This window comes from Candoia aspera, chromosome 14, assembly GCF_035149785.1.
Source record: "Candoia aspera isolate rCanAsp1 chromosome 14, rCanAsp1.hap2, whole genome shotgun sequence".
In the NCBI taxonomy this organism is placed as follows: Eukaryota; Metazoa; Chordata; class Lepidosauria; order Squamata; family Boidae; genus Candoia; species Candoia aspera.
In genome coordinates this window covers 17,637,258-17,657,330 of record NC_086166.1, presented here as the reverse complement: position 1 = coordinate 17,657,330, position 20,073 = coordinate 17,637,258, and the positions used below count along the sequence as shown (strand labels likewise).

Below are 20,073 nucleotides of genomic sequence, written 5' to 3'. Positions count from 1 at the left end.
GATGTCACTTCTCTCTTCCTCCTTCCACTGGTTCTAATCCCAAGGGACAAAGAAAGAGGGGCAAATGCTCATAAACATTTTCTAGAATGTGAAAGCAGAATTGCACCCCCCCAAAAAAGATAAATTCAAACATATCCAAACTTCATAAACCATAAGTTGCATAAACCTATTTCCCCACAGAGCAAATCTATAAGTAAACTGAAACAAAAATCATTTGCAGTTTAACCCCCAAAGTTTATTGGATGCAGCGAGCAAACAGAACTTCTCCAGAACCGGATAAATGTTTGTAATTCTTAAAGAAGCCCTGGTTAAGTATTAGGAGAGCACATCAGGAGACTTCAGCCACAAAGCCTTGCCCTACGTGTGTTAAATCTACCAGGCTGGACCCAGGAACCCTGAAGAATGCCTTTGGGCAAGGTAAACCTCATCCTTCAAAGACAGTTTTCATTGACAGTTTTCATTTTTAAAAAGAACAAGTCTTTAGCAGTCTTCCCCCAATCAGTCGAGGTCGACACCCAAGTGCCCCTTCTGTATATAAGCCATTGTATTCCTCAGCTGACACACGGCAAACAATGCAGTGCTGTTTCTACTGGATTTAGAACAGGATCACAAGGTGCCAGGCAGTAAGAGATTCTAGCAATGCTTAGTTTTTTTGCTCAATGTCCTGTCCCCATTCATGCATCAGTTCTAACCATTGTTCCTTCATTCCTGGGCATTTGATAAAGCTGGATTTTGAATCCTCTAGTGCCACCAGTCTCTTGGGGGACACCAATTATCAGGACAACTCTTCCCTTTTATCATTCACTCTTGCATTCTAGCAGACAACCTTAGGCAGGCAGCAAAATCCAGACAACCACTAGCTGGTAGCAAAGAGTTTATACCTTCTGTATCTCTTGGCAGCCATCTACTGCTTGTCCATATTTTTGCAGCCCAGACCTGATAACTAAAAGACAGCTTTTGATTCAGTTAATTTCAGAATCCCTTCTAGTCCGTTTTATGCAGAATATTGCTTAACTTGATTATATCTGCTTCTCTAAGCAGCACAGATACCTAACAAGCAAAAGTGCTTGGACAGCAACATTTAGCTCTGCAGCTCATCAAAACCTCAGTTGCTTGAAAGATGCACCAAAAACACATTTAGGAAAAAGTATTTTTAAGGGAAGGGAGACGGAATGGAGCAGCATGTGCAATGTAAGGGCCATCAGCTGATGCAACATTGGCTTCACTGAGGTTCTAGCATCTCCCATAAGTGTTGGACCACCATTTATAGAATGCTTTGCCAGCTGCAGCTCAACCCCCCTCAAGAGCCAGCAGTGTGGACAGCTGCTCCAAGCCTTCTAGTTTCCAAGATAAACTGGAAATCCCATGGGCAGTTCCTACCAAGCTCTGAAATGGCAGCATGCATTGCTACAGTCACTTTAATTGCCCTCTCCTTCCCATAACTAGTAAACATAGAAGGATGTGATGAACCAACATGCCAATGTGCTTTGCATCATTTATATAGGCGGCAGAAGTGAGCTCCTTGGCACATAACTGCAGAGCTGTTTAATGGGGTTGACTGTAAGGTACACACAGCTTATCAAGAGCATCATTTTGCAGCAGCTGAGCTCAGAGATGCATACCCATATTTCCTCCTCCACTCTTACAGCTCTTCCAGTACATTCTTTTCTCTGGTTTGTTTGTAGTTCATGAGATCAAGATTTGGGCCACCCCATCCTCCCGAAAAAAGTACCACCTCATTAATTTGTACTGGGAACTCAAAATCCTACTCCCTGCCACTGTGTTGTGTTCCCAGCAGCTGTAATTTAAGCTTCCTAAACCTGACCTGACAGTGACCATTCTCTGCTATTCTGTTTTGTTTTTGTACGGGAAAAGACACATAGCCAATCAGGGCCTCAACTAGAGGGGGGCAAGCAGGGCATGTGCCCCAGGCGCCGCACTGGGGGGGAGCCAAAATGGGCGCGGAATCCATGTTTGCCCCTTGTGACACAGACCCTGGTTGCGGGCCTGTAGCCAACCAAGAGCGAAAACGAATTTGCAAAGGAGTCAATGGGACATGCTGATGTTCTCAGGACCATTTATAATCAAGGTTTCTGGTTCAGGAATCACTGCACTACAGCAGGGTACATAAAATGTGTTTACAAATCCACGCTGTTTTCACAGGCAGCCAGACAACTGTCTTAAAAACGTTTGCATGAAATAAGGAGCTAGAGCTGAGCCTCTGTTAATTTGTGATTTTGCAGCATTAAAAAAAAACAACCCTTCAAGGAACCACCAGCCAGGTTCATCCAAATGCAGATGGAACTAACCAGTCATTTCAGCCACCAAGATCAAATGAGGTGCAAAACTAGCATTCCAATAATTTGTACGCCAATGCTGTTAAATGAATAAATATTATCACTGATTAATGCCAATAGCCGACTTTAGACAGTCTCAAAAGCTAAGCAGCATCGGACCTGGTTAATGTCTGGATGGGAGATCAATACAAACTCCAAGGGCTGCAGACTAGACCTGGGGATTGAAAAAAGGATCCCAGAAAAAGGCAGTGGAAAAGCGCTTCCATCCTGATAACAAGGGCAGCAGACAGATGCGTCCATGAAGTCAGCAGGAGCCCAAGTTAGAGTCAGGGGAGTCAACAGTCTCCTCTTGAGGAATGGCGGAAGGAGAAGGATCAGCTGCCCAGTCCACCAACAGAGCCTGCCATGCCAGTCATGGGCCAGGGCTGGTCAAGTGACAGAATCAGCCACTTTTGGTCTAGTGCTGCTGTCGTAACGTGGACTCCCGCTGACTTCCTCTGCGCCACGGGGGCCTGCCTGGTCTCCCCTGCAGCCGTTGGCTTTCTCTCGCCCTCTCCCTCCCTGAAACCACACGCAGAACAGCCTCCCTGCTGGGTTAAACGCTTTCATTCCACGTGCTCCCGTGGCCATTCCCAGCACTGAACTCAGATGCCGCTTTGGCATCACCGCAGCCAATCCTACGAGCTCTTTTTCACTGCACAAGATGGAGAAACAGAGGCGAGAAAGGGGAAATTATTTGCGTTCACCAGAAGGCAAAAGAAACTGACTGTGTATCAGTTGAGTTCCTATTCAAAATGCGTGCTTTTCTAAATGTTGCGACGCATACTGTAAAAAATGCAGAACAGAGAAAACACACTGTTCTAACTATGAAACTAATGAAACCAATGTCCAGAAACATTTGGAAAAAAAAATTAGGCAAAACTGCAGGGAACATTCCTTACATTTGGAGAAATGGGCTCACATATCATTTTTAATGGAAACTTTAAAAAAAAAAGATTTCTCAAATTCAACATTGATAAATTCACAAAAATGACAAACTCAGAAAAACGGAACCTGATAGATTTGCACAAATGAGAAACTGGCAGAAACCGAAACTGATAGGTCGACCTATCACCAGTGCCAGCCTCCTCCAATGTTGGATGGCCCTGTATGGAAAGACCAACCCAGTAATGTGCAGGTTCAATGCTCAGAAAGGCGGCCCAGCCCAAATATTGATCCAGAGCAGCAGGCCCACAACCAGGGTCTGTGTCACCTGGGGCAAACATGGATTCCGCGCCCATTTTGGCACCCCACCAGCGCGGCACCCAGGGCACATGCCCCGGTCGCTCCCCCCAGTTGCGGCCCCACAGAGGAGCCACAAGGCGCCTCGCAAGGAACTCTGGGGGAACCCTGAGGTAGGCCAGGCCCAGGAGCGCTTCAGCAAGCCTGTGGGTCCCTCCGTGCCCAGCCAGATGCATCCAGGGAGCATCCAGGGTGGTGAGGGCAGGCCTCTCCTGTGGGGCTTCCAGGCTGGCACTGAAGGGCAGCCCTGCCCCACTTCCACCCCACCCAAGCTCTCGAGATGGTGGAAGAGGAGGAGATCCTCGCAGCCTGCTCTCCCCTGTCCCGGGAACAGCCAGCCAGGCCCTACCTTCTTCCCACTCTCCGAACCGAAGCCGTGCTTGTGCCTTTTCAGGTTCCTGCTGCTCAGCTCTGCCCCGGCTTTCCAGGAGTCTCCGTTGCTGGTACTGGGCACTTTGCCTGGTGCCGCTTCAGGGTTTGCCGCTGCGACGGGGTGCCCCGTCTCCTCAGAGCAGGTCAGGCGGAGACTCCGGAAATGCTCATCCGTCTCTTTGTCCACCACCAGCAAACGGGTCTCGGTTTCCACTGCTTTGATGCGCTGCACAACCTGGCGAAGGATAAGTGGGAAAGGGGAAAAGAAGAAGGCCTGAGCAGGGCCCTTGGAAAGAAGGGAACAAGGCCAAAAAAAAAAAATCTACTGAACGTCATTTATAGCAGAGCAGAAATACAATCACTTTCAGCTGACATTAAAAAGGCAGGGGAAAAAACTGCAGTGGTTTGTTCAACTGGGCTGGGAAAGTGATTAAAGCGAGCTTCTCAGGGGAGGCCAGTCTGGTCCCAGCCCTGACGAGTGAGAACACTTTGAGGTTTGTCAAATCAACTGCAGTTCTTGGATTCACACATTGCTCTAAGTCTGGAGTGCCTAATTACCCCTTGACTAGGGCTAGGAAGACCTTCAAACTGCAAAAAGGTGCTCCAGGGTACAAATACAGGACTCCATAAAGCCACTGTGTCTTTTCCTGGGGTCCAGTGCTCGACACACCATCCCACAAAAAGATTCACACCCAGAAAAAAAACCCTAGTCCTATAGGCCAGACACAGCCCCTTCCATTTTGCATCATGGCCCCACTCTCCGCAGTGAAAAAGTTCAGAGGCGGCTCACCCTGTCTGAGGCCTGGTTTGCACATCACAAAGCTGCTCCACCCAACTCGGCATCCAGGGCAGATGCGGACCCATTGCCAGGGCACCACGTGAACCAACACTGCTGAGCATTTCCATGTCCACCCTGAAGACAGTCATGGACCCAGCCTCCATGGATGAGAAACTAAGAGACTCCCAACCAGGCTGCTCAGCCTGAACCAGCCCCTGGCCCAGAGGCTGGCAGAAAAAGGCCCTTCCATGCACACCAGCAACCTCCGAGTGCTGCCATCCACAACATGATGGAAGAGCAGCAGCTCAGGCACCCAAGAACCATCTGCTGCCTCCCAGGTCCATTTGCAGATTCCTTTCAACACACCCAGGACTGGTTCAAGCCTTTGCCACACATTCCCCCAACAGGCTGCAAAGAGAGTCTGACGACTGCCCTCCACATGGTAGGCAAGCTCTACCTGACAGTAGAGGAGAGGCCTGCCCAGTCACCTCTTCCCTCTTCCCTCCACATCCTGTTTTCCTTTGGTGGGGTATCTTTTAGAGAGAGGCAAAGTTGTTTTTAAGCAGGTTTTATGTAAGCTGTTCTGGAGCATTTCAAACAGCCAGTTCAGCAGGAAACATTTCAATAAACTTGTATAGTACCAAGTCATAGTCAGAATGCGTCTCTGAATCTGGAGTGTGCTTCTGGACTCATCATGGCCAAAACCGAAAGAGATTTTTTAAAAAGGCTTCTGTGGTACCCATAGATAGTAATGACTTACAGCAGCTTTGGATCATCATTAATATTACATAGTGCCAGATGGAGAAAATCATTTGGTTTGATGAAAGGGAATGAGCAGGTGTCAGCTGTGGGCCAGGAAGGCCTTTGCACAGCTCCATCTGGTGTGCCAGTTGCACCCTTTCCTAGATCAGAGGGGTGTCCTCCAGACAATCACTCATGCCCTGGTCGCCTCACGGCTTGACTACTGCCATGTGCTGTACATGGGGCTGCCTCTGAAGACCCCAGAAGCCTCAACTGGTCCAGAATGCAGTGAGGGACACGCTTTGGTATGCCCGTGTAACACCTCTGTTCTGTGAGCTGCACTGGTTGCCAGTTTGCTTCTAGATGCGATTCGAAGTCTTGGTCACCACCTATAAAGGCCTACACGGCACAAGGCCTGGCTGCTTGAGGGACCGCCTGTCTCCCATAGTATCTGCCTGGCTGATTCAATCCTGCAGGGTTGGCGCACCCCAGGTTCCTTCAATTAAGCAATGCCGACTATTGAGACCTCTTCTCTATTGCAGCACCTGCCCTCTGGAACAAGGCTCCCCTCAAGATCCAAACATCACCCACACTGCCGAAGTTTCGAAGGGGCCTGAAGATGTGGCTCTCTACCCAGGCCTTTGTCTCCACCCAGTTTGTTATCCTGCCATCTCCTTTTCGTTTGTCGTTTTTCTTGTCTTGTTTCTCATCTTTTAAATCATTTGTAAACCTCCCAGAGACTCTGGGAGCCCGGCATATAAATGTAATAAATAAGAATAACTTGCTGAGAAATCCTTCCAAGGGCGAAGAGCATCTCGCTGAAATGCCATGCGTGGAGCAAGAGGTTTCTGCCCTCCTTTAACGACAAGGCTGTTGTGTGAACATCCTGCTTTTTGCGGCATGATCCCCTCTCTGAGGCTCTGCAGCTTCCTTCGATCCCACGGGAAGACCTCGCTGGGCACAGAACTCCCCCCACGGATCTTTTTTAATGGTAGCACTAAATTTCTCCTCCCGTTGACCTTTGGAAAAATAATTCCACTCAATTTCTCACCTTCGTTGGAGAAATCCAAAAGTGCATTCATGCCCAACTCGGGTATTAAACACAGCGCTTTCGTCTGCACTGAACTGAACTTCCTAAGCAAACATCCCAGGTCTAGAATCCCCTTGTGTGTATGTTAGGAAGTTTGCATGAAGACACTGGAAGCAGTGTGGCGGGAGTAATGAAGGATGAAAGTTAAACTTCCGGGGCCAAAGGAAATACAAGCCAAGACTTTTACTGAACAAGAAACTTTGGAGAAGGTGTGATGTTTGTTAAACGTCCCGTCTTTGGGCTGCAAACATCTGTACCCCCACTAGATGAAAGCAGAATAGTTTTCTGTACAGTGTCTTTTACTGCCATCTCGTGATCACCCAGACTTTTGCGGCCCAGACAGGCTATGAATAAACGAGATACAAAGAGCATATTACAGGTCACGTGGGAAGAAACAGGACAGAAGGGCAAGGAAAGGAGTTCGGCATTGCATCCCTGAGAGCAGTAGTGATTAGCATTATTTGCCTAAAACCTGGTGCCCCTGGATTTACCGGCTGGCCACAAAATGTGATTGTCTCTCCTGCTCTTTCTCTCTGTGTCACTTCCAAATAAACGAATATCCACGTCCTCAGCCCTTGGCTGTCCTCCTTCCGCACCAAGAGAGGCACATTTGCCACAAGACAAACCTTAATTCACCTGAACAATAAGAAACGCCACATCATTACCCGTAGGTGTTGCACTGAATCATATCTACAAGGAATCGTGGATTAGAAGCCTGACTACACATTTTGGAATGAGGATCTGAAGAAATGATAAACTGGGGCAGATCCTCAAACCACAGTTGGTGGAACTTCACTTCTTAATAAGTGTGCCTGGGATTGCACTGAAGACGAAGAAGGAGCCCCATGTGCCTTCTGGCTAGCAATGCAGCATACCAGCTGTAAATGCAGACCCAAACACACACGGACAAACAGAAGCACCCAGAACACCTAACCTGAAAGCTGAATGAATGCTGCTGTGAGACAATATTCTTTTAGCAGAATCAAAAGGAGGGGAGCACTCATGGAGTGATGCTACGCCATGAAGTCACTTCTTCTGCTGTTTCCAGCCTGAGGAAAAGGGAGCCAGAACCGAGGTTGGTGGGAACCCTGGGACTTGTAGTCCTAACACATCTGCAGGCCACCGTGACACAGGTTGGGCACAAGGACATCCAGCCACCATAAAATCAGCCTCTGGCTCAGTTTGCATGTTGTGCACGCCAAGGTTTACTCAACCACAACTGGCTGGGTTCACATGGCACACTAAGCAATAAATTGGGGTTTGCAAATTTCAGTTTCCAGGCTTTACTTTGTTATAAAATAATTATATAAAACAGAGATGCTTCTTGCCTTTCTAATACAGATATATCACTAGAACAACTCAGAGATTAACACAACTCATTAAGGAAAAACCAAACAAACTATATGATGACTTAGAGAGTTGTGTGAACCAGACTGGGATTCAGGAGAACACTGCCAGGGTCATCTAATGGCCACAAATAAATTGGGGGAATTTTCCAGTTTAAATCCACAGTCATCCACGAAATTCCCTGGGTGAGCTCTGGACTTCCTGTCAGCTACATCAGGGTTTCTCAACCTCGACCACTTTAAGATGCATGGACTTCAACTCTCAGAATTCCACAGCCAACAGGCTGTTGAAGTTGAAGTCCACACATCTTAAAGTGGCTGAGGTTGAGAAACCCTGGGCTATACCATCACAGTGAGAATATAAAGGGGAACTGGGGAGGCTACCTTGGAAGACCCCTCAAGCTATGGATGCAAATCAACAAATGGGTCCCTTTCAGGGTTGGCTGAGAATCTGTTCTGGACCTTGGAAAAGCAGCATTAGCAGCAAACAACGATGATGTCAAATGGAGGATACATACCCAGCAAAGTCATCATGCAAATGCTGCCATTTAGTCCTTGAATCCCTACATCTGATGCAAGAATGTAAGTCACAGCATTTGCATAATGACATCATCGCATACATTTTATCATGCCCCCCACCCCCAAAAAGACACCTATGTCTTGGAATGCACCTTTCAATTCTCCCCAGGCAAGAGAATTCTGCTGCAGGACCCACTGGCGGTGTTCCCATAACTCTCAACTCAATTGACCCACCTGCAGGGTGTGCAGAGGAGTTTTCTGAGCATCTGCAGGATAAAATAGTTCGGATTCATTCCAAGTTAGACTCCAAGCGTGAAGCATGGTCCATGGAGATACCAAGGGAGCATTCTTGCCTAGTTATCTGGGAACAGTTTGATCCTCTTGGACCTGAGAAAGTGGACAGGATCTTCCAGACTGTGAATGCCACCACTTGTCATCTAGACTCATGTCCTTCCTGGCTGATGAAAGCAGCTCGGGAGGTGACATGTGGTTGGGTCCAGGCAATGGTTAACACATCCTTGAGGGAGGGAGTGTTCCTGGTGGCCTTCAAGGAGGCACTGGTGCACCCCCTCCTCAAGAAGCCATCACTGGACCCTACTGTACTAGACAATTTGCATCCAGTCTCCTACCTCCCCTTTTTGGGGAAAGTGGTTGAGAAAGCGGTGGCATTGCAGCTCCAGAGGGTTCTGGATGAAACGGATTATCTACATCCCTTTCAGTCGGGTTTCAGGCCTGGATATGGAACAGAAACAGCATTGGTCACACTTATGGATGACCTCTGGCAGGAGCGGGATGGGGGCAGTGCATCCATCCTTGCTCTTCTTGACCTCTCAGCCGCTTTCGATACCATCGACCATGGTATCCTTTTGGGACGGCTCAGGGAGTTGGGGGTGGGCGGCGTAGTTCTGCGCTGGTTCACCTCCTTCCTCCAGGGCCACTCCCAATCGGCGGTGATAGGAGAGCAGAGATCTGACCCTCGACCCCTCTACTGTGGGGTGCCGCAGGGTTCGGTTCTCTCTCCACTCCTTTTTAACATCTACATGAAACTGCTGGGTGAGATCAACCACCACCATGGGATGAGGTATCATCAATATGCTGGTGATGTTGTTGTTTATTCGTCCAGTCGCTTCCGACTCTTCGTGACTTCATGGACCAGCCCACACCAGAGCTTCCTGTTGGTCGTGGCCACCCCTCGCTCCCCCAAGGTCGAGTTCATCACCTCTAGAATGTCATCCATCCATCTTGCCCTTGGTCGGCCCCTCTTCCTTTTGCCCTCCACTCTCCCTAGCATCAGCATCCTCTCCAGGGTGTCCTGTTTTCTCATTATGCGGCCAGAGTACTTCAGCTTTGCCTTTAATATCATTTCCTCAAGTGAGCAGTCTGGCTTTATTTCCTGGAGTATGGACTGGTTTGATCTACTTGCAGAAGATATGTATCATATGACTGATGATACTCAATTGTATATCAACATCCCGGGGGAAATAAGTGATGCTGTGACTGCCCTTTCTCGGTGCCTGGGGGCTGTAGGGGTCTGGATGGGGAACAACAGGCTTCAGCTGAACCCTGGTAAGACGGAGTGGCTGTGGGCTAGGGGCTCTTCCGTATCTGGGACTTTGTCACCTTTGGTTCTAGATGGGGTTGCACTGCCCCAGACAGACCCTGTGTAAAATCTGGGTGTCCTCCTAGAGTCACAGCTCCTGCTCGAAGAGCAGGTGGCAGCCGTGGCCAGGAGGGCCTTTGCGCAAGTTCGTGTTGTGCGCCAGTTACGCCCCTTCCTGGATTGGGAAGCCTTTGAACGGTCACTCATGCCCTTGTTATCTCCTATACAGACTACTACAATGCGTTCTATATGGGGCTACCCTTGAAGAGTATTCGGAAGCTACAGCTGGTCCAGAATGCAGCCATGAGGGCAATCTTTGGTGCCCCTAGAAGGACCTAGAAGGGCACATGTAACACCTTTGCTGTGTGAGCTGCATTGGGTACCAGTCTGCTTCCCGGTCCAATTCAAGGTGTTTGTTATCACCTTTAAAGCCCTACATGGCACGGGGCCAGGCTACCTGAGGGACCACCTCTTCCCCATTACGTCAACCCATCCCACCCGATCCTGCAGAGAGGGCATGCTGCGGACCTCGTCGGTAAGAAAATTCAATTTGGTGGGGTCCAGGAGGTGGGCCTTCTCTGCAGTAGCTCCCACCCCCTGGAACATCTTGCCCTCAGAGGTGAGGTTAGCCCCTTTGCTCCTGGCCTTCCGGAGGAATCTGAAGACCTGGCTCTGCCACCAGGCTTGGGGCAGGGAAGAGAATCGCCATACTTGGGGTTGGCTAGTGCCCTAGCACATACAAGGACTGAGTTGTCTTCTGCCATTTGGACTCTATTTTTATCTATAATTATTATTTACCTGTAACTGTATTTTTAGATATTGTATTTTATATATTCTAATTTTATTGTATATTTATTGTTTTATTTACTATTGTTGTAAACTGCCCAGAGTCCCTCTGGTGGGAGGAGATGGGCAGTGACAAATTTGATAAATAAATAAATAAACTCAGATTAACAAAACCAAATAAAATCTATTATGATTCTCACAATACACTGAATGACAAGCTCCCCAAACCCATTTCAGCTTCATCCAGTGGGTCTTCAAAGAAGCACCTCCCCAGTCAGAACAGAATGAGCCCCAAGCACTGGGCATTCCATCCTGCACATCAGTCCTCAGAAGTAGCCCATATAAGCATGCTTTAGCCACCTGCTCATGCATTTACTGCTTCATGTCACAGAAGCTTCCTTGTCTGGTCACCTGGATGTGCCTATTGTTCCCCCCAGGTCAATATTTATTTACGAGTCAGCATTCATCTACCTACAGGTAGTCCTCAACTTATGACCATTCATTTAGTGACCGTTCAAAGTTACAACAGCGCTGAAAAAAGTGACTTGTGGCTGGTCCTCACATTTACAACTGTCACAGTATCCCTGTAGTCACACGATCACCTTTTGAAACCTTCCCAGCCGGCTTCCAACTAGCAAAGTCAATGGGGGAAGCCGGATTCGCTTAATAACCATGGTGATTCGCTGAACAACCGGTGATTTGCTTAATAACCGTGGCAAAAAAAGGTTGTAAAATCAGGTGTGACTCACTTAACAACTGCCTCACTTAGGAATGGAGGTTCCAGTCCCAATTGTGGTCATAAGTCAAGGCCTACCTGTATGTGAATGATTCCAGAAGACAGCACTTTCTGCTCCAAGCAGCTTGGTACTTTCCGCTATCTGTGGTTATTAGTTACAACAGTTATGGGTCATCTCTCAAGTACCAGAGGCAGGGTACCTGGATGCCCCCATTTCTGAGGGACAGTTAGGAAAATTTTATGCCACTTCTGTTTGGCCTGTGAACATGGCAGCAAGTCCAGCATTGCTCTTAGGTAAACCCATTCAATCAGCAGGGAAAAACAGATGGGAAGGTGGAGCAATCCGCCCCACTTGATTTGTCCTTGCCCAAATAAAAGGCCTAGAAAATTTCCAGTTTCCAGCAGATTTCAACTTGCTCATTTCTTCCCATTAGGCTGGCCTCCAAAATCAACCACTGAGCAAACAAGGTTCAGTTAAGCAGCAACTGCAGAAAAGAGTTTGCAGGGATGCAAGACGTGCTGCCAAAATGCAGAAGGGAAAAAAGGAAGTCCTGGAGCCAAGGAAAGCAGAGTGGTGAGAGTGAGATGGCGGCAAGCAAGCCACAGGCCTCCGGGCATTCAACATCTAGAGAGACCTCAGCTTCCCTGAGGAGGGAGAACCCGGTCTACGTCTCCAGCCTCAGGGTGCAACGATGGCCTTTCAATCAGTGTTTCTCAGCCTTGGAGGCATTAAGATGTGTGGATTTCAACTCCCAACCTGGCTGGGGAATTCTGAAGTCCACACATCTTAAAGCTGCCAAGGCTGAGAAACACTGCTCTAAGTCCTCTCTGAAACTTGGCTAATCTTCCCTTTCTGAAAAGAGCCGGGTCGTGGGCTTAGGCCATCCTTATGAAACAAAGCAGGGCGAGCTGGCTCTCTTCAGCCTCTGGGCAAAACAGCAGGATACAAACCAAAGACATAAATCCACCTCTCCCAATCATCAGGTCCATCAGATCTGGCAGAGAGGGCATGCTGAGGATACCATCCGCCAGCGACCTACATTTGGTGGGTCCCAGGTGGTGGGCTTTCTCTGCTGTGGCACCCACCATATGGAACATTCCCCCCCACCCCCATCACCAAATAGTTCCATGTAAGTTTCCACCTTCCACCCGCGTGAGGCCAGCACACACCAATCTCACTCATCTGCTGCAACTCCGGTCTTTTTTCTCCCACCTTCTGCCTGTGCAGGACTCACTCTCTTGTCCAGCTTCAAGCTCAGCCTTCTGGCTATTAGCACTTCATGGACCTCACCCTCTTCGTTGGTGACAGACCTCATCGGCCGACTGCTCCCTGCCTCACAGTCCTCTCTCTCTAAGGGATGGCCTGGTTCCCCATGACCTTCTGCCCCAAAGGAGGGGAAAGAACACGGGGGGGAGGCCAAGGTCCCTCGGCCAGGTGCTCCCTCTCAGCCCGGCCAGCCTCTCAGGGCTGGTGCTGTGCAGGGAAAAAGGGTTGGGGTGCTGCTATGTATGCCAGCTTGGGCTGCAGGAGGAAAGACAGGCTATGGCTAAATAATAGTGAAGGTTTAAGTTGCTTCCAGATGCAGCCACGCGCCTCATTCAGGAAACTTTATGGGTGGCGGCCTGCTTGTCACCCCCAGTCCCAGAATTTCTTTCCCGACTAAGACGACTCAGCTACCTCCAAAGAGCTATGGGATACCTTCCGACGGCAGAGACAGGAGCCCTCAGCCCCAAAGCGCCCCTTGCTTTCTCTAGATACACAGAGAAGGGCCCGTCCGGTGCCCCAGCCTGCAGAGCTGCACAGGAGATGCCATCCCTTTAAACCAGCTTCAGGCTGAGCCAGGAGCCCACTCCTCCGGCAGAGGCAGGGGACGAGGCTCCGCACACTCCTGAAGCCGTCCCAGGGAAAGACATGGAGGCCCCCCGGCCCGGCAGATCCCACCCACCCGCCCACCAAAGGAACAAGACATTTTGCCCCATCTCAGCACCAGAACAGGCAACGTCTTTGCTCAAGGAGTCTGGCACAAACTGGGAAGCGGGGAGGGGTAGCGAGGAAGCCTACACACCGGTCTCTCCTCAGCCCCACGAGGTTGGTGAGGCTGCGGAGAGTAACTGGCCAAACTATTCAGTGAGATCTGGGCTCGGAATGGTCTCCCCAGCCCAGGCCAACCCCAGAATTCCCCAGCCAGCATGGCCATCGCTGGGAATCCTGTCTGTTTTTTCAGGCCAGCGGGCTCTGGATGGCCCCCCTAAGCAAGTCTGGCAAGCACAAGGCCTGTTTGGTTTACACAGCAGGGGGGAGTGGGGATTCTGTGCACAAAGTAAACTTCCCCCTTTCCTTCTGCAAGCCCCCCGAGGCAGCTTAAGGGAAGGGGACCCGGGACCCCCTCGCTTCTCCTGACTTGAAATCCTGAAAAGAAGCAGTGAAAATTGCTGCCCCCACAAGAGCCGCTGCGGGTTCTGGAGCACCAGAAATCTTCTCTGCCCCCACCCTGCACCAAAGGGAAAGAAAGAACAGGGGGAAACAATCCAGCAGGCTGACATTTTGTTTGTTCTGTCGCCTATGCATTTGTAGTGTTACCGTAAATTCCCCTTAAATCACAGCTGTACATGCACACACCAGATTGCTTGCTCTACATCACTACAACAGCCACTCGCACCCTGGCACCTCAGTGTATGTTGGGACCAACTTCCCAGAATTCCCAGCCAGTCTGGCTCCCGCTGAGAATCCTGGGAAGCTGCCAGTTAGGTGAGAGCCACTGGGAAATCATCTGCCTCCCCAGGCTTCACCAGGCAGGCACCTCCAGGCCGCCATGCAGATCCGCTGCCCTGGAGGAACCAGCCCAGAGGGGCAAAAGGGGAGACTCGGCCGGCTGCCTTTGGGGTCAGAGGGGGCCCCTCTACGGAGCTCCTGCTCTGAGGTTCGAGCACTCACGCTCCTGAGCCCGGCGCGCCCCCCCCCCCCCCCACAACAGCCCTGCAGGCGGGTCCCTCGGCCTGGCCGCCTGATACCCGGAGGAGCAGTGGAGGGCAAGCCCCTTATCGGGCGGGCCAGCCGGGCCGGGCAGGGCACACTCTTCCCTTCTTCTCCGTGGCGTCCTCCCCCGCCAGCCACCTCCCAGGATTTGCCCGCCCAACTGAGCTGGCCCTGAAAAGCCCCCCAAGAGCTCCATCCTATTGGGGGCCCAGCCCCCCCCCGCCCGCGCGGCTGGGCGAGGGGTCATGCCCGGATCTGGGCCGCTCTCGGACAGCCGGAGGGAGCCCCGGGCGCTTCAGGTCAGGGCTGCGCCCGCCGCGTCCCCGAGAAACTGAGCCGGACGGGCAGGCTCCGCTCGGGGCAGTCCCGGCCAGGCGATGCCCCGCCGCCTCCGGCCCTTCCGGATCGACCGCCCCGCCGGAGGGGCTCGGGCACCGGACCCACCTGGTGGTGCGTCTCCTTCTCCACGTTGACGCCGTTGACTTCGAGGAGGCGGTCGCCGGCGCGCAGCCCCGCCGCCTCGGCCGGCGAGCCGGGCTCGACTTTGCGGATGAACTGGCCGCTCTTGCCCTTCTCGCCGTGCAGGTGGAAGCCGTAGCCCTGCTCGCCGCGCAGCATCTGGCAGAGGCGCGGCTGGCGGCGGGGCGCGCCCTGCTCCTTGGCCATGGCCGGGCTCGCTGGCTGGCTGGCTGGCTGGCCGGCTGGCCCGCGGGCTCCGCTTCCGACGGCCGGCCAGGAGGGGCGGCGCTCAGCGCGCGGCGGGGGCGTCTCCGCGGCCGGGCCGCCCCGCGGCCACCCCCGCGCCCCCGCTCTCCGGCAACGGCGCCCCCGAGCGCCCGCAGGCCGAAGGCGGCGGCGGCGGAGGGACGGCCCCGGAACTCTCCGGCCTCGGGGTGGGGGCCGCGGGACCCTCTCTCCGCCCCCTGCGCGAGCCCCTCCCCGGCGCCCGGGGCAGTCCTGCGGCGGCTGGGCGGGCGGAGAGCGGGGGCGAGCGCCAGAGCCGGGCCGGGGAAGCGTGCCTCTGGCAGCGTGCAGAGCGCGGGGAGGCGAGGCGAGCGTAGAGCGGGACTCCAGCCCGACGCTTCTCTTTCCGGAAGTCGCCGCGAGGGGACGGGGAGGGACGGCGAAGAGGAAAATGGGAACGTTCAGGTCTCTCCGTTCCCGGCGACCTGCAGTATTCGGACTCCAACGCTCATCATCCCCTGCTGGCATGGCCGTGCGTTGGGGCCACCCCGCTCCCTGGGGGGCTTCGGGGCGCCTCCACTCACAAGCAAGCCCTGCGCGCTCTGGGAGGCCTGAACTGCAAGAGGAGGGATCGGGGCCCCGGTCCGGTCGGGGTCTGGAAGGCCCCGCTGGCGCGCTTTGGCCGGCCGCGTGCATCCCCCAGGACAACGTTAGGCATCCTTGGCTCATGCAACACCCAAATCTGCAGATGTCCTAATTTGTAAACCACGGTGGCTCGTTTAGTGCATGGACCCGGCAATGTTGGTTTGCTCAATAACCTGTGGTTAAGCACAGCAGGACTTAGCAGGTTCCCTGCCAAAGAAGAGCAGCAACAAAAAATAGTTTTGGGGAAGAGGGACTTTAACCTGATCTATCCCCCACAGGACTTTCCATGTTCAAGATTGGCTTGGGGTCATCCTGATGGGCATCCCAGCCTTTCTTTCCGAAGCAGCTTCCTACATTCAAGCAGCTGCAGTGGCTTCAAACCCCACCCCCACCCCCACCCCCACCCCCGTACTCCTCCTCTACCGGGCTCCAGTCAGGTTACCTGCAGGAAACAGGTATTCATTAAGAGAACAACAGCAACAAAATTAGTGCTTGGGCAAGATGCCCTGCTGTTTAAAGTGGAGGTGTTTGATGCCAGAAAAATACATTTAGACATTTTTCAAGGCATCCAGGGTTGCTTTCCTGATTTTTTCCCCCTGCCTTTGGCAGGTTTTGAGCTGGTATTCTTTCCCACACACCGCAGAGAAGCAAAAAAGGTGGTTTCAAACTCATTTTGGAGCAGCCTGTTAAAAGCTAATTGGGCGTGGGACCCTCATTCCTCGTTACTTTCAGGCCTCATCCTGGCCTCCAATTAATGCAGCAAACCAAATGTTTCAGGAGGCTCAGAATGACTGGGAACAGTGAGCAGGGCTGCAACCAGGGTCTGTGTCACCTGGGGCAAACATGGATTCCACACCCATTTTGGCGCCCCCCCCCCCCAGCGTGGTGCCCAGGGCACATGCCCCGGTTAACCCCCCCTAGTTGCAGCCCTGACAGTGAGGACCCAGCTGAGGACAGACACGGAGCCTACTCCATTTCAAACAGCAACTTAGGAGTGAAGGATGAGAGATCAAACGCTGGCAGTCTTGCTGCTACAGCAGACTGTCATTTTCATGTCCTGAAAGCAAGCAGCTATTTAAAATAATGCTGTGCCCAAAATCTGCATTGCAGTTTCATATTTTTTGCCCCTACAGATGTGCTTTTGTTTTTATATCTTTTGGGGGCAGATGCTCCAGAATTTATTTTCAAATTCTCTTAGTGGTGTTTTTGAGCCAACTTAATTTGTTGAGAATGGTGGAGGGTGAAACAGCGGGAGAAAGGATTCTGCAGTGAAAGACAGAACATTGACATGCACATGCCTGGGCTACCAAATCACTTAATACCTGCTAGAACATCACCCCCCAACCCTCAGACATTCAGTTGCATTTTCTTCTTGCTCAAAAGAAATTTCAAAAGCAGATTCTCTTTCATCAAGTGGATTAAAAGTTGGCAGAAAAATATCTAGGAGCATTTTACTGCATGATACTAATGGAATGCAGATTTATGACTACCCATTAGTATCCTGCCCAAAGGAATTCTCCTGCCATGGCTGGCTGGCTTGCTCCATATTTATGTAGTTATTTAATTACACTTGCATCCTACCTATTTTCTGAGAATTCAAAGGGGCATTCCCAGGAGCTTCCCCTAATTTTATCCCCACAACCACAGCCCTGTAGTGTTGGTTGTGCTGTGAGAGAACGACCGGTCAGATAGGGTTGCCAAGTGAGGTCGTGGGGGCACCTGAACTCTCTGCGCTCCCAGCCGGACACATTAATCAGTGCACTGCTTTATCTGTTCATCAGTTCAAGGTGGGGCGAACCAGTGAATGCGAGAGTGCCTCTGTACACATGCAGAGAGTACCTTTACTTAGGTAGAGACTTCCAGGAAATTCTAGCGCGACTGACTTCAGAATCCTCTGTGATCTGCCCTGTGTTTCTCTGGTCTCTGTCTGCCTTCCTTGGGATGTAGCTACTTTGGTGCCCCTGGGCACTGCACAAGGGGTTGCGAAAACCTTTCTGCCAATGCACCTGGCAGGGAGAGAGCACAGGAAGGTGCTAGCTGGATCTTGTGCCTTGGCCGCAATTCTGGGCTCACCCAGCGTTGGCACTGGTCAGCTGCAGCTTTTCTCGCAAAACCAGGCAGACGTTCCTTTCCTTGGGAAACAGGAGGCCCACTGGGGGAAGCACAAGGTTTGCAGCCATGCCGTGCAAAGATAGCCATGCTGCCAGGACCATAAATCCAGGCGGTTTTCCCACCCAGGGCAGGCAGCTGGTGGCGAGATGGAAATTTCCCACCCGGCTCCTTAGAGGGAAGCTGGGTTAATCTTTTCCCAGAACTGCTGGGGAAATTCCATTGCAACCAGTTTCAGCCGGACTCCGACACCTGGCCTGTGTTCCTGCTGGCAGCGGAACGTGAATGGATGCTTACCTTGCCCCTCCTCCTCCTCCTCCTCCTCCCCATGGTGACTTCATTATCCAAAAATACATCCCTGGAACTGGAGCAATTGCACAGGGTGGGGAGCACCATTAGTTCACCCAGGACATGGTCCCTCGTGGGCAGAGATAGACCAGACGGGCATCCACCCCCGTGATATCTTGGGCTTCCAAGACTCCTCTGGGCGGCTGGCGAAGAGCATGGGCAGCCCCTCCAAGAGGCCGCGGGGCAGTTGTGCTGGGCAACTCCTCTCTTGGCTGCATCAGCCGGAGGAGGCGGGAGCTGCACCGTCAAGTCTAGTCCAACTGTGGCTCCGAGTCCTCCTTCCAAATTCCACTCAGGATAGATAGATGGATAGATAAGGAGGGAGAGAGAGAGGGAGATGGATGATAGGAAGTTTGAAATTGATGGGAAAGAGACCACTGAAACATACCGAGCACGGGCTAGAATGCAGGGATCTGCGGTCAGCTCAGCTGGGATACACATTGAGTAAATGAGGGGCTGCATTATTTTTTTTACTGCAATTATATCTCAACTTTTCCCTGGGATCTTAAGGCAATATATGTGAGGATGTTCCCTAATTACATCCCCAAAGCAGCTGGGTAGCATGCATCAAGAGAGTGTGACTGGCCCAAAGTTGTCCAGAGAGCCATAAGCGATGTGAGGATTCAAACCCCTGATGACTGTCCAAAATCAGCACTTTAACCACTCTACTCTCCTGCCTGGCAGAATGATTTTGAGGTTGGAACGAGGAAGGGTGAGACTCCCTACCCCTTTTCAACTCCTTAGAGGAAAGACCTTTTTTATAAAAAAAACAACAACAGAAGCATAACATTAGCAGAGCTCTTTAAAAACACGCATGCAATGGATTTCGACAAAGGTGAGAACTTTCACTATTTTCCTCTGGATCCTGCGTTTCCTTGCTGGATCTTAACTGTGTGGCAAAACTGGCTCCCTGCTGCCATCTCTTGAGCAACAGCGTTCAGTTTATTTCTAAACTCCCTCAGGTCCAATCTATTGTTCACGGAAGAGGGGGCCACTTTCCCTGGAAACCAAAGCCTGCAGAGGGGGCAGGTGTCAAGATTCTGCCTTCTTTTTTTCTGGGTGGATTTGGGAGAGATTAATTCTCTATAGCACACAAGATGCTTCAACTAGTCAGTTCTGCCTCTTGCACACCAGCAGAAGCTGGGTTAGTGCTCCCCATGATTCATTTCTGGGGGATTCATTGTGTCTGTTTAACCCCAGACCACTTGGTTCACGTTTGAGGGATTGTGTAAATGCAGAAATTGGGTTAGTGCAATAAATAGGGTAAAATATATGAGCACAGTTGTGTCTTAGGCCTTTCCAAATCTTAATACATGAGATTTCCTGCACTTCACACTGAAGATCAGTGGAAAATTGTACCACCAGTGTTCAGAAAGGAGGAAAGGGAAGGGAAGAATCTCATCAGGAATGGATGAAATAAACTCCTGACCTCCCTTGCTGCTGCCCACCTAGAGCACAGCTGCTGGGAGTTGTAGTTCATCCACATCTGGAAAACTGCAAGCTTCTAATTCCAAAGGTAGACTATTCCTCTGGCTACATGTCCAGATGTGGCCAGGTGGTGGCACTACTACCCTTCCGATGGGTGGATTTCTGACAAATTTGGCTCATCATCCCAGCCCCCCCCCATTCCACCCCCTGCTTCTTTTTCCCAATTGTTAGGCTGTTTCCCAGCCTGGAAGTGTGTGGGGGGGAGCATATGAATGGGGGAAAGAACATAAAAAAGCACATGGGAGATTAATCTTTTGGATTACTGCAATAGCTGGG

The 20,073-nt window shown here is 51.4% G+C and overlaps 1 protein-coding gene across 1 annotated transcript in view; it reads right to left on the bottom strand.

The window, feature by feature from the left end:
• NHERF2 (NHERF family PDZ scaffold protein 2) overlaps positions 1 to 15,383 on the bottom strand; it is a 76,036-nt gene extending 60,653 nt beyond the window's left edge. Inside the window, exons 1-2 of the mRNA XM_063314959.1 lie at positions 14,968 to 15,383; positions 3,928 to 4,185 (exon numbers count right to left, since the gene is read on the bottom strand). Of these exons, the coding sequence (XP_063171029.1) occupies positions 3,928 to 4,185; positions 14,968 to 15,189 (480 nt within the window). The 5' untranslated portion in view covers positions 15,190 to 15,383. The remainder of the gene's footprint in view (positions 1 to 3,927; positions 4,186 to 14,967) is intronic.
• Between the last annotated feature and the right edge of the window lie 4,690 nt (positions 15,384 to 20,073).